Consider the following 14,523-nt stretch of genomic DNA (forward strand, 5'->3'; position numbering starts at 1 on the left):
TGAAAAACTGAGAAAAAATGACATCATTGAATTCAAGAGGTTATATATTGAATGAGGAAAAATCTCTTCAATACAAACAAAATGAAGGTGCATTTGAACGATGGAGGTCCGTTGCTGATTTTTCCCAATAAGGCACCTGTCCCTTAAAAATGAAATGAATATTGACAGTTTGCTTCAGATGATTCAAAAATCAGCAAACAATTGTGACCCATTTGCCAACATAATCATCACAAATACCAATTATCTGCTAACATTGATATTTTTCCAAAACTTTCACACATCATGCAGCTACATCAGGGCTCTGCAATACATCACAGAAATGTATGCATCATGTTATTACTCTCTGGGATTAATCCCAGAACATCCACATCTATTGACCTGCTCTGTAACTACTCCACCACTTTCATATCCTTCATTTACCCAGAGTCATTTTGTAAACACAAATACATCACGTTGAAAAACTTAAATAAATGCTTAAATGGTGTCCCTTCATGAATGTTCCTCACAAATGGGAAGTGAAGCCATACACATTTAAAATTAGCAACAACAGAGGTTCTACCATGATGAGACACGCCAACTAAAATTCCAATAATGACTTAGTCTGTTAAAAATAAGCGCCTGGCGTTCAACAGTTGGATCAACTTCCCCAAAGTGCAGCTGTCCCAAATTTTCATCCGACTCAAAGTTTCATTTCTGAAGTAATCTCGGACACGTCTCGTGTCTCATCTATTCACAAAGAGATTAATCAAAAGAAAAGTGGAGGAACTGAAACATTTCAAGGACCCCATGAAACTAAACAAAAAGAAATTCCAGACTGAAAAGCAACTCTAACACAGTAAGTGAAGAAGAGGCAGTGATGGGATGAAGATCCGTCTGTGACTTCCTTTCAGCCGCTGGCTGTCCTCTTGACTTCTCTTTGGTAATGGCACATGTGACGCGTTCACCCAGACCAGGGTGGGAAGCAGGAAGCGTTGTGTGTTCTCCGTCTCCTCGCTTGTCTTGCGTCCTGTCAGTTCGGAATCTTTAACACTCTTCATACAATCGACTCTACTTTCATAATGACAGTTAAAAAAATGTATATAAACCACACACTTTTTGACCATTTCACAAAGACAGTCTAACTTTTCATAAACAGGGAATAAAACAGACATTAGGGCAGCTCTTTTTACAAACTGGGCGATAAAGGTGCAGATGTTGGGGAGCTTGAATGAGGATGCATTCTAATCCAGGGGTGTCCAAACTACAGCCCATTTTTTATTGGCCTGCAGCAGATTCTAAAAATATAATAGAGAGAAAGTCATGCAAATGGCAGATAGCCTGCGAGCTCAACAATCTTATTTTTGCCATCCGAACAAAACACAAAAATAGGGCACACAAGCAGCTACGAGGTCGCTCGGCTCACAGTGCGACACGGAAACCTCTCAGACGCAACTTCGTAACACAGAGCACGAAGACTTGTCAGCTAACTTAAAGCATCAGGTGTTGCATGGAGCTTGTGATGAGAGCTCAGACACCACTCAGCTGTTAATGCTTTTGCGGAGAGTTGACGAGAGTTGCCTTCAAGGTAAAGACCAGGTAGTACCACAACCTCACGCACACATAAAAGCGTTCTGTGTGAAGCTCCGTCTCTTTGAGACACAACTACAAAACTTCAACGCTGCAAACTTTCCCATGCCGTCTGAAATCAAATCACATCCAAGATGTTTCTGCATTGAGAAAGAAATCCAGCCATATATATATATATATATATATATATATATATACTTTGTGGCCTTGGTAAAAAAAAAGTTTTTTCAAAACATGCTCTCTTAACATTACAAACACAACTTGAACTTAAATCTAAAAAACTATCTTCAGCTGGACTATGTTTTGTCAGGAATTCGGGGACACTTGTTCGGACGGACTTACACCAGGGTTCAGTATGACGGCTGGTCTCCCTGTTCAGTTACATCACCCAGCTGTGCGGAATGTAAATACAATGTTGTGTCTGTTGAGAGGAATGTTGCTCTTCAAAGAAAACCTTGATGGCTTAATTTGTTCAGCTCATCAGGCGTTTGGGTTAGTGTTTTAGTCTTTTTAAGTTTAAACTATAAATCACTGTTCACAATATTAAATTAAGCAAAGGGGTACAGATGGCTGCAGACAAGCTCCAATAAAAAAATGAAATCATGTCTGATGGGAAAAATAGCATTCAGAATTACACAAATTCTCTATGATCTCAAATACCAAGTCTTCAGTTTTAAGGTAATTCCTGTGGAGTGGTCATGACCGCATTGACTTTACTGGGCAACAGTGCAAAGGCTTATAGAACAAGTAGGAGTCACAGTAACAGAGCAAGCTAACTGGCAGTCTTTTTAAGGGAGCGTGGCTGGAAATGTAAGGCACTACAGTCTGGTGGCGAGACTGAGATGGAAGGACGTCTGTCCTCAATTCAGAAACTCCCCAGAATCCGCTCGTCGTCAATCTTCACATTGGTGATATTCATAATCATGAGAGCAGAGATCATTTCTGCAGCTCTGTGATTGCCGTAGAAGTAAAGACTCCCTCTCTAAATTAAAGGCTCGGCTTGCCGGCATGCGCTACTTCTCAGGTTGAGTTCAGGAGTGAGGACAGAGCAGGAAGAAGCTGTACGGAGGAGAAGACGGGAAGATTTGCATGTGCTTACAGCCGAGTGAAAGGGCCCACGTGGAGAGGCCCCCTCAGCTTAGGGGAGGAGCAGGAGTTGGTGGTGAAGGTGGAGGTGGAGGATGGGGAAGAAGAATAAGGTGATGAAGAAGCAGATGAGGAGTCACTGCTGCTGTTCAGGGTGAAGACACTGGAAATGGCCACGTCAACGATGCCTTGACACAGCTCTGGATACAGTTTCCTGGAGGGGGAGGAGGAAGAATTAATTGTTGTGACATGTTCGCTTTGACTCGCGTCAAGTTCACTGACGAGTCAAAGTTCCAAATAATTAAGATTCTTGAGCAAGGAGCGAAATTCTAAAGTTTATCTTTGAAACAATAACGATGTTTTCAAAGCTTTGCTATTTCTGCCTCTGACCCTCCAAGGAAGAGAAACAACAGACAAACACATATTCAAACGTTTCACCAAAGACATTCTTACACAACATAGATTCAAAGCTTGTTTGTTCCATATTGTAAACCGAGGCCAAGAGACGTCTAAATGCAGACAGCAGGAATAGATTGGGAGAGAGCGAACAAGGCAACAATAGAACAAAAACACAGGAACGAAAGACGAACTTAAAAAGAGAAGCGATAAGGAAAGAAACCTTTTTAAACATAAATGATCAGCTGAATGGTACTGACTGTGCACAGGCCGGAGCTCCGTTGATCTCAATGAGCCACACTTTGAAGCTCTCGTCCACCATGAAATCAAATCCGAAGAGTTGGAAGCTCTGGTAGGACAGATGCTTGGTGCTGATTGTCGGCTCAATACATGTCAAACAGCTCCTGTGAAAAGCAACGGCAATAATCATTTCTGGTCTTCTGGCTGCTCGACAAACACCTCAACAACTTTCTTCCATGTGCAAACACTTGATGCATGCATTTATTTATACACACACGCACATATTTGATTATATATAAATAAAGTTTTGGAGCTTTATGGGCAGAATTGTTTTTTTGCCACCAAAGTTAACCACGTTCATCGTGTTTTTAGCGGTTTTGTGTTCAAACGTTTGCTAATCGGCACAAAACACAGCTAATTTGATCCGTATTTGGTCATGAACCCAAGTGATGGACAACATGAAAGTTTCACCAAATGACTTCAAATGTCTGTGCGAAATTTGTGTTTCAGTCCTAACCAAAGCGGTGGACAGATCGATTTGAAAAGCTGAAGCACCCTGCAAACTAATTCAGTGCATTTTGTTTGAGTGAATAATCGTATCAAAGTCCCATAAATGTAATATGATTGTATGCTCTTTTACAAACTGAAATCATTTTGCCAAATGTTCTCATACAAAAACGTTGTCTCGTCTAATCGGTCTTGTTTCTATCCAGTTAAATATAAGAATAATATGTCACGGACTTATCAAGTAACTTGAACGAGGAAATGTTATTTACTCACACTGTCAACTAGGACAGATTTAAATGAATGTTTTTGTGTTTTTAGATACAGTACGAGACTGCTATGTGGACTAAGAACAGACATTATGTATTTCATGTTTCAACGTGACGTGTGATAGCTAAGCAATGCTTTCTATTGCATCAGATCTAACCATAAAAAAGCAGCAAAAGCCTGAAGGACCTACTTTATGATCTGCTTGATCTGAGGTAACACGGTGGTCTCCAGAGTGACGTTGTGAGTGTTCAGCAGGTACAGCCTGAACTCATCAAAGAACATCTCGTTACCCTCCTCGTATCGCCCGTAGTTGTGGGAGTGCTCCTTCTGGATGCAGTGGTTTGTCAGGTGGCTGGTCATGTCCTGGAGGTCAGAGCTGTTGTAGGGCTCGGAGGACGTCCGCAGCACACCCTCCCGGTATAAATAGATGTTGTACTGTTGGTCCACGAGCACCCAGCTCCTAGCAAAAAGCATTGCATAACAACAGCCTCAGTTATAAAGTCCAGACAGGCTAGCTCGTTCTCTGCAGGTTACAAATAAAAAAACTTGCCTGATGTCAAACTTCCGATGTCCCGGCTCCAGAAGCAGAGGTTTCTCCAGGTACTTCTGAATAACGTGAACCTGCCCCTGATTATCAATGTACTCCAGCAGCTGATTAGCATCATGGGATATCAATATACCAGCACCTGTTGCAAGACAAAACAAATATGTAAAGCTGCAACTGGTGCCATGTGCCGCAACTTAAAACTGTATATAAAAGAGGGTTTATCAGAGGAAAAGCTCAAAAAGAGTATGGTATCTATTTGATTGAAGTTAGTATCATTTAGGACAAAACTGTTTGACTAAGGTTTACTCCTATCTTGGATTTAAAACAATAATACATGGATACCAGATTTTTACCTTTAGCTCCGGCAGAAGACTTGGCTATCCACACTGTGCCCTCCCCACTTTCTTTTTTAGAGTGATAGGAGGCCAAGAAAACTTCCCGCTCATCCGTTTTGGGATTGCTCTTCAGATGGCTGATGCCATTTGTAGCTGGGGCCACCGGGGTCTTGAGGTTAGTGGGATAGATTATGTAGGATTCTGGGAACCAGTTGCAGGAGTCGGAAAGCTCCGGACTGGTCTTTATAAGCCTAACGGTAGAGAAAGGAGATGGTTAGCTAATGTAAACCCCCTTTAAATAATTAATGCACATATAAAGACAGCAAATACAGATGTGTCATTTAAAAAGACAAACACGCACTTAACCAGGGAGGCCTTTCTGCAAAGCTTATCTGCTCCTCTGTAGTAATTCACCACCTGCACCAGTCCTGGTTCATGACCTAGAGGATGACATGTTGACATGGAAATGTAAAATACATGTGTGTACACTCAGAGCTTCAACTGCACATCTAAATGAGACACAGACTATGGCACACAAGCAGACTTGTCTGTCTCGTGTCAGCGTCATATGAAATAAGACACAAGACGTAAAATAACACTTACCAAGACGTCCAAAGGGCAGTCTGTTCCGTTCACCGAGCATTAAGTTGAACCTGGGATTGTCTCTTTTCAGCCTCTTCCATTGTCCAGTCGAGAGGAGGATTTTTGAAACTTCTGCATAAACAGAGCTGTTGTCGTCGCGCGTGACAAACGTGAACATCGGGTTGTTCATGACGCCGCGCTGACTACGAGGGGACGTGTGTAATAGAAACAGTTATAATGTCTGAAAAACGTCTAGGTATGAGTCTGGTTGGCTCTGCAGCAGACAGACTGTTCGGGGTTATCTCCTCGGGCCGTGCCATGACAATGAGTCAGTCATATTCAGTCCACGCCGTTAACCGACAACTCCCAACACTGCTCTGAAGCTCCTATTCAGAAGTCTGGGGTTTTAACGTGTGTTTGAATAAAACACCGTCACAAGGGGAGGACAGCGGTTTGAGGTTGCTGCGCAGACAGGGCTCTCTCCCTCCAGACAAGGGTGTGACTGACTGCTGCAGCCGGGGCTCCCGGGGCTGGTCCCGTCTGGATGAACGGTAATTGAAATCCCGTTTCGAGGTTTAGCTTTGGCTAACGGACTGCGACCACTGCGAATAGCTCAGTAAACTTTTCCGGTCCCCCTCCTCAAATACGAGCTTTAAATACTAAATAGTACAACGTATTAACTAACTACCTGACGTCAGTTAGCTACACAATGTCACAAACGCATCTCTTTTTCCCCACCCGGCGGCGTATTCCTTGATACTCTTGAGCTCAGCAGTCGCTGTCATCGACTGTCGACCGCGTAAACAAAAAAGCTCCACGTTTGTGGTTAGTGTAGTTTACGCGTACACTAATAACAAGTGTAATATATATGTAAATAGTTCGTATGGACCATATGAGTAAGAAAAACACCATCTGGAATGCAATGTACGTAACAGTATCCTTTCTTTTAATATATTTACGTCGAAAGTCAGTGCCCTACTGAATTTCAACAAAGCTGGTACTACATTTCCCAGCATGCCACACGATAAAGCGACAGTCTAATCGTTAGAGTTAGCGCGTTGTGGCGTCGGCCGGAAGATGGCGTCGTAGATCTTTACTACAAGTCGTGTAGAACCCTATAAAGTATTTGGTAGATACCGGAGTCCGCAGAATACAGTTTAATACTCAAGAGAACGGTTCTCACTCTGGGTAAGAGTGTATCGTAGTATATAAGATATTGTCACGAATTAAGAAGCGTTGCGTGGAAATTGTTAAAGCGGCATAATAACACATTTAATAGATCGTGGCAGTACCTTGGGCGGACCTGGTGGATAAATGCAGCACTCCCAAGTTGTGACAAGTTATGGGCCCCGTTCCGACATTTTCCAAAAAGTTATTTGTCTCAGCGTAGATCTTTATTTTTCTCATATTTTCATCACGAGTCAATGTTTTGTTAATCCTATAAAGATACGAGTTATTACGTTTTGTCTGGGGGTTCCTACGTTAGCTGAAGACGATTCTGAAAGACACATTTAAGTTCTCCTGAGAACGAATTGGGACGTGACAGGAAGTCGTTTCGCTGAAGCAGAAACAAGTGGCGGGAACAACTGAACAGCAGCTTTAACGCAATGAAACCCGTGTATGTTGAGTCTAGCACCTATTTGTTTTGTCAGAGTACCACAGGATATCCCTAATAGTAAGTGTGGTCCGTCATCCTCAGTACTGTGGCCCGTGTCGCAGTGTGTTTCCTCTGAACACCTAATGCCTATAGTTTGAAAACAAGGGACTGTTTATAACTGCATGTCATGGGGACTAAAAGCTCGGTTCCCCTGTCGGTTGAATGACTGTTAAATGACACCGCATCAGTTTAGCTCGTGAACTTCCCCCCGAGTAACGTTACAACGAGCTCCGTACATGACATGAGATATCAAAAGTGTGCTTAGCACTTTGTCGTGCAACGTTGCTGTTCATCACGTGACTGCGGCTCTCTGGGGCTCCTGGAGAAGCTTGTGTTGTGACTGGGGGGGGAAAAAAAACATTTTATGTTCAGAGGTTAAATAAAAGAGAGAGAGGGCAAAGCATGTTCAGAATATGTAAAGTGTGGATTTGAAAAGACTTGGGCATGTGTGCAACACTAAATCAATAGGTGCCTGTATCATATGCCTGTACATATAACAGTATATCATTTAATCATATGGAACTTTTTTAGTGTGTATGGGTCAGTGATGATGTGTACCTTGGTTTTTACTGAGGGCATGCATTTTTAATAATTTTTGTCCCCTCTCCTTCGTCAGACTGGAGCAGGCCAGGCATGAGTGGAGCACACCTGGACGAATGGCAGAGGAGGTCCTTTGACATTTCTTCTGGCAACTGTACACCTGAACAGAAGGCCGATGCCTACCGGGCCCACATCCTGTCCATTCAGTATGCATGGGCAAGCTCCCAGCTCTCTCAGGCCGGCACGGCCAGCCTGCTTAGGACCTACTTGGAGCGCTACGCCTCGGTGCTGGACTCGGATGACCCTCGCACAGGGCTCAACAACTATGCAGAGAGCGCACTGCATCTGGCCCGTAGTCAGAGGAACTACAGTGACAAGTGGGAGTCGTCTCTCACCATGGAGAGTGTGCTGGAGCTGCCCTGTGTGCAGAGGATGTTTCAGGCAGGGACAGTGACGGGGGGAGGAGGCTCCCTTGTAGCACCAGGAGATGTTGACATAACTGTGGGACGAGAGGGCGGGTCAGAGGCTGCACTGTTCAAACCCATACGTTCACCTCAGCCTAAAGCTGAGGGAGGCAACACCACCTGTAATCCCGCGACTAATATGACATTAGAGAGGCCGAGAGGCTCTGAGGGGATGTCAGGTAATCCAAACTCATTCTCCCGACATCCAGCCCGACCGCAGTCTGTGTTTAATCAGTCTTCTTTAGTTCCTCCGCAGCGAAACCCTGGCCCTTCAGGGGCGACACAAATCTTCCCCATCTCCAACCCTTCTAAGCGGAAGAATTTTTACAGCTCAGATGGAGGGGATGGTGGCAGGGGGCAACACGGAGGTCAAGCAGCCATTGACCCACGAGCTGGAGGCAACTTTAAAACGGCTCACGAGCAGTTCATTGTTGATCAACATAAAAAACACTCCAATCAGACCCACAGGGGTCAAACCTCGGGCATGGCAGCAACTTTGAAGAAATCTCTAGGTGCCAACAGGCCCCGAGGTACATTTTCTAAATTTGTTTCACCCATCCCAAGACAGGAGGAAGACGGAGGGGCGAGTTGTAGTTCCAACCAGGAGCCTCAAGTCCTGGATGAGCGTCTGAAAAACTTTGAGCCAAAGATAATCGAGCTGATTATGAGTGAGATTATGGACCACGGGGCTCCCGTCTCCTGGGAGGACATAGCAGGCCTGGAGTTTGCAAAGAACACCATAAAGGAGATTGTGGTTTGGCCCATGCTGCGACCCGACATCTTTACTGGCCTCCGTGGTCCACCCAAAGGTATCCTGTTGTTTGGGCCCCCGGGGACCGGGAAAACTCTAATCGGAAAATGCATAGCTTGTCAAGCAGGTGCCACCTTCTTTAGCATCAGTGCCTCGTCGCTCACGTCCAAGTGGGTGGGCGAAGGAGAGAAAATGGTGCGAGCCCTGTTTGCCATTGCCCGCTGCCACCAGCCGTCCGTCATCTTTATTGACGAAATCGACTCGCTGTTGTCCCAGCGGACGGACGGGGAGCACGACTCGTCGCGTCGGATAAAGACCGAGTTCTTAGTGCAGCTAGACGGAGCGGCGACGGCCGCCGAGGAGCGCATCCTGGTGGTGGGCGCCACCAACCGGCCTCAAGAGATCGACGAGGCGGCCCGGCGACGCCTGGCAAAGAGGCTATACATCCCCCTCCCTGAGGCGGCCGCCCGTTGGCAAATTGTAACTAAGCTCATGACTCAGGAGAAGAACCAGCTGAAGGAGCAGGAGCTGCAGAGCGTGGTGGCAGCCACCGAGGGCTTCTCCGGGGCTGACATGACTCAGCTGTGTCGAGAGGCAGCCCTGGGGCCCATCCGCAGCATCCAGCTCAGTGACATCGCCACCATCACTGCGGATCAGGTGCGACCAATCCTCTCCATTGACTTCCAGGAGGCCCTGAAGGCGGTACGACCCAGTGTCTCATCCAAAGACCTGGAGCTGTATGAAGACTGGAATAAGACTTTTGGGTGTGGACGTTAAACAGTGATAGAGTGGAGATGCAAAAAATAAACTTTTCAACTCTAGAGGAATCTAGAGATTTCCAATATGTCCTTTGTTGCACACAATGCAGCTAGGCTGGGTGGATGTCATGGTTGAAGGACCAGACAATTCGCTGGAAACAAAGTGGATGAGAGATGTTTCTGCATGGGGAAATAACTGCTCATTATGCATTCAAATGATTTTCACAAGTTTGTAAGTTTGTTTTATTTGGGTGTTTACTTATTCACTTGACTGTTGTGGTTTGGTATAAGTGCAGCATGTTGTGTGCTTGAACTGTGTTTCAACTGCATCTGTTAAATTGCTTTAATTGCATTGCTAACGTTGTATGTTTTCCTAATGAATTAAAATGATCTCCCGTTTACTGTGGCATTTTCCCTCACTCGTTCCTCCACACTCCCCTTCTAATCCACAGAGGGATAGACCTTTATTGTCACATTTCTAAAATTATCCTTGAAATGTTCCTGGGTAGGGTTGCAAAATTCCGGGAATATTCAAAGTTGGAAACTTTCCACAGGAATAAACAGGAATATACGGGAATTAACAGGAATAAACTGGTATTTTTGGGGTAATTTAACTGTATTTACCTTGTATAAGCAGACATGCATGCAAATATTGATAATACAACTTTTAAAAATTACATTTTTGACCTTTTTAACATATTGTGAGTGGAACTTTATTCAAACAACGAAAACATGAACGGTGTATAAAAAAAAGGTGTATTCCGTATGATCACCACCCCCTAACACAAATTTCTTTCTTTAGTGTTTTTCCCCTGAATCCTTTCATGTCTAAACGCTTTCTTCCTAGACCTACATGAACTAGTTCAGTTCATAGTTCATAATTTAAAAAAATGAACTAAGTTCACAGCTCCAAAAAATGAACTAGTTCAGTTATTTTTTTCAATATGTTGCAACTATAATTGAAATTTCTATCTGTCTGCAATACCGCTCTCGGCCTCTACACAGCTCAGCGCTCTCACACTCTCCAGGCATCGGGCTGAAACATTCAGACGCAACACTGATGACAAAAACGTTAAAAACAACAGAATGTTTTATGTTTACGTTTCTGGTAAACAATGTTCCCAACCAGCTGCATTCAGGGTCCAGCTGAGCTCGGCGTGCATCGTCTTGTTCTCAACTACATTTAAGTTCCCTGTTAAAGGCTTTTGCAAAAAAACATAGGTACATTTTTTTTTCAAAATTCCCGAGCCAAAATTCCCGTGGAAACTTTCCGGAAATTTACCGGAAACTCTCCGCCCCTTTGTAACCCTATTCCTGAGGCTGCATGTGCTAATCATATCCACGGAAGTTGGGCAACTCGGAGCGCATCCTGGGTCTCATGGTGTTCACTTTTTTTTAAAGAGCCTAAAAGATTTGCCTCCCTTCCTGTTCGTGATAAGACAGCAGTGGAGTGAATAGGAACATCTGTTCCAGCAATACCTCCTTGTGATTAGAAAACATAATTCCATAGTGCTCGGACCTGGTCCACAGGGTTCACGGCCGGTGTGCATGGACATAATCTTAATCTCTCAGGCATAAAACGTCCGCTTGCTCTTTACGCGGCAGAAACCTGGTTAATCTGTCGCCAAGTGGTCACTCTTGTCAACAGAGATGCTTACCAGTGTTGATGTTTTGTCACCGGTCACACATACACTAACGAGGAGGACCATTATAGATTGTGCACACATGAAATGAAATTCTCATGTAAATTTAATGCAACGATCTTTGAAAATCTGGAAGCCCTTGAAAGAAGACTTTCATTTATTTTTCATCTTTTTGTCAGGTCCCTGATAAATATTTTAGATGTGTGTTTGGCCACTGTATTGAAACTTTGTTGAATTAGCCAGCAGCGAAAGTTGTCCCCCCCTCCCTCCCCCCTCTACAGCTGGACCGGGACAGATGCACAGAATTCCTCTGGTGCTGTCTGGATCCACAGAGTACAGACTGAAAACGATGCCATATGGTCTAAGTTTGTAGCTCAATTTGACTGTGGCTGTGCAGCAGTGGTCACATCAGAGGTTGCGTGGTCACAAACACACAGATCACATACAGAATAGAAGTGTTGGGGGTGGAGGGAAACCTGTAGTACTGACATTTTAAATCAAGGTAGAAATGGTATAAAATCAGTTGAGTATTTAAGCAACCCAGAGTGTCTTTCTTTGTGTGCTTCTGGTTGCCTATTTGGAATATTGTGTGTTGTTTAGTGATCAGGTAACGTGAAGTCAAACATTATGAAAGAAACATTCAGAACCTTTACTTAAGTAGTAAATACTTAAAAAATATAGTGTATTAAAATGTACCTGATTAAAAGTGTTTTATAGCAAAATGTATCAGAATTTAAACCCTGAAGACTCCCATGAAATCAAACCCTAGTTTATTGATATTATATGTGTATTCTTTCCAACATTAGTCATTGAACCCATCTATATTCTGTGATCGCTTCTCGATTCAGTAGCAAGGGTCCAATTCAAATTTTCAAACTGAATTTATTTTGGGAATTGAAAGGAAGCAATGCAGCGTGTAGTCCAGCGCTGCTCATTTTAGAAAACCATTTGGCTGTTGTGCAGCTTGAACTCAGATTGCATTTGCAATAATTATTGACAAACGTATTATGAAAACAACACAAGCTGCACAATGAACATTCACACCAATGGCAGTGATTTCTGACAAAGTAGTGGATCAGTCATTTTAAACAGCTGTTTCCATCAGTGAGCACAGGTGTCACCGAACCAACCCTGCCTAAAAACACATCCTTTAATGTTCTGGAAAGTTCTATATACAGCATTATCCTTGATTTTAACTCATGAAGTCCCAAAGCGACACCTACTGAATAACTTGGTGGGCCGTGTGATTTTGTGTTCCCATAACAACCTTTCCAAAAGGTCAGCTCCAGGTTGTGACAGACCTGAAGAAAGTGCTAAATTTAATAAAGCTTTTTTGTTGTTGTTGTTAAAGGTAAGATTCACCCGTTTAAGGATTCTAATGCTTACTAACCATGTCCTTTATATCGTAAACCTGCTGTGAGACCATGTCTTGAAAAAACTGATATAAAACAAAGCAGATCATTCTGACACATATGTCACATCTAAAAACTTCACAAAAAAACCTTGTGTGATATATATATGCACAATACAAATAATAATTATGATCTGGGCCGATTCAATGATATTTGGCTAACATATTTTATGTTAATCAATCCAAAGCATATTGAAACAAATGCAAACCAAAAAAACCATGTTGTATTAATTCAATTAGTAATACTTTAATTTGTTTGCTATTAACGCCAAATGTGACTTATATGTAACATTTTAAATATTTTAGATTATTTTTTAAAACAATGTGAGAAATGTCTTCTATATGGTCTATTTAATCTGTATCATGTCTCCCATAATTGTCCTTGAAAGAGAAATGGGTCCGGGGTTCTTATCCCCATGGTTCAATCAACACGGGTCACAAGTATATATATATATATATATATATATATATATATATATATATATATATATATGTATGTATGTATGTATGTATGTATGTATTGTGCTTGTTAGATATTGACTACTTCTACCTCTCTGGGCCTCGAGCAGTCCAAATGAAACCATGTCTAGAGAAGTCGAGAAGGGAAACGTGTCCTTGGTGGAACTGCTCACAACTCACAGACATCTGAAACGAGGCAAGAGGCCCGAAGTAGACGTTTGTTTGTAAAATCCCAAAAGCCAGACGGGTTGAGAACAGACGGTTTAAATCGTTAACCTAATCGTATTTCATGTTGAATATTAATCCCAAAAGAAACCGGTAACTAAAAACTATATTTATCCTACTGGAAAAGTATAATGCACACAGTACTGACATCTTGTCTGGACCTTTTGTTGAATTGGTTGGATCTGATTCTTAAAGGAGTGTTTGCATAGCTTGAAAGGGGAAGTGAGATTTGGGATTCTGGCAGAGCCGGAGTTGGTTGGCCAGATTATCCCTCTCATGCAAATGCTCTCCTTCGTCCGTTGGGTCCTAGTCAAGCGTGGGGTGTGGGGGCCTCAGCGCTGGCCACAGCTGCTTCCCGTTTCTGCTAAATCACACACAGAAGCCATCTGGGCGAGGCCGCCGCCGCCGCCGCCGCCACCGAGCTCCTCCTGCCGGGCCCCGACCGGCCCTCTGCGCCCCGGCCCCTGCCTTCTGCTCCAGTGCCCGATCCTGCGCTGCTCCTCAGAGGACCACAATCTTCAGGTCCTGGACACGGCACATGTCAACATGCTGGTGTGTGTGTGTGTGTGTGTGTGTGTGTGTGTGCTGCTTATGCTACAATGTACTCCCTTGATCTCACTATTTTAACACGAGGGTCTCCTCTGTGTGGACAACGCCACTGGGATGTTCCAGCCTTCTGTCTGGCCTCGTGTTAGAAAATATGGATGTATGATGGAAGTTAGCTATTTTGTACAACATCTAAATACTTTGAAAGCACTCACGGAGAGGTGTTTATTTATTCTGCTCTCTCAGTGTTTGTGTGTTTTGAACACAAATGCCAGTCATGCACTCTTTCGGGGCTCTTCCCTGACAGGCAGGAGAGAGCGGCTTCTTGAGCGACATCCAAACTTAATTATTTCAGAAGGTTTCAAAAGTGAGAAATTGAATCTCCATATTTCTTCAGAAGGTAAAAACTTTTCATTAACTCCGGGAATGATTTTCAGTTCAACGTGGACATTTTGACAGGTAGAATAATGAAAACGTCCGCATGAATATATAGAGAAGATCCCAAGTATAGCTGCAGGTCTGTTAGCAGTGGACCTCCAGTTA

The 14,523-nt window shown here is 43.4% G+C and overlaps 2 protein-coding genes across 5 annotated transcripts; one reads left to right on the top strand and one right to left on the bottom strand.

The window, feature by feature from the left end:
- Positions 1 to 1,773: 1,773 nt before the first annotated feature.
- Positions 1,774 to 6,300, bottom strand: ttl (tubulin tyrosine ligase). The gene is made up of 7 exons (XM_068568658.1): positions 5,548 to 6,300; positions 5,306 to 5,384; positions 4,963 to 5,195; positions 4,613 to 4,748; positions 4,253 to 4,522; positions 3,309 to 3,452; positions 1,774 to 2,866 (listed from the first exon to the last, which is right to left on the bottom strand). The coding sequence occupies exons 1-7, from the start codon at positions 5,714 to 5,716 to the stop codon at positions 2,662 to 2,664; spliced, it is 1,236 nt and encodes a 411-aa protein (XP_068424759.1). The 5' UTR covers positions 5,717 to 6,300; the 3' UTR covers positions 1,774 to 2,661.
- Positions 5,888 to 10,086, top strand: fignl1 (fidgetin-like 1). 4 transcript variants are annotated; one of them, XM_068568654.1, is made up of 2 exons: positions 5,888 to 6,077; positions 7,800 to 10,086. In XM_068568654.1, exons 1-2 carry the CDS (start codon positions 6,071 to 6,073, stop codon positions 9,713 to 9,715), a joined length of 1,923 nt encoding a protein of 640 aa, XP_068424755.1. In that variant the 5' UTR covers positions 5,888 to 6,070; the 3' UTR covers positions 9,716 to 10,086. The 4 variants fall into 4 exon arrangements, with proteins under 4 accessions (XP_068424755.1, XP_068424756.1, XP_068424754.1 ...); XM_068568655.1 differs by lacking the exon at positions 5,888 to 6,077 and adding an exon at positions 6,606 to 6,714; XM_068568653.1 differs by lacking the exon at positions 5,888 to 6,077 and adding an exon at positions 6,894 to 7,201.
- Positions 10,087 to 14,523: the final 4,437 nt, after the last annotated feature.

The sequence above is a fragment of the Clinocottus analis genome, unplaced genomic scaffold (genome assembly GCF_023055335.1).
Source record: "Clinocottus analis isolate CAN_PGR_092001 unplaced genomic scaffold, fCliAna1.0.p SCAF_8, whole genome shotgun sequence".
NCBI classification, from domain to species: domain Eukaryota; kingdom Metazoa; phylum Chordata; class Actinopteri; order Perciformes; family Cottidae; genus Clinocottus; species Clinocottus analis.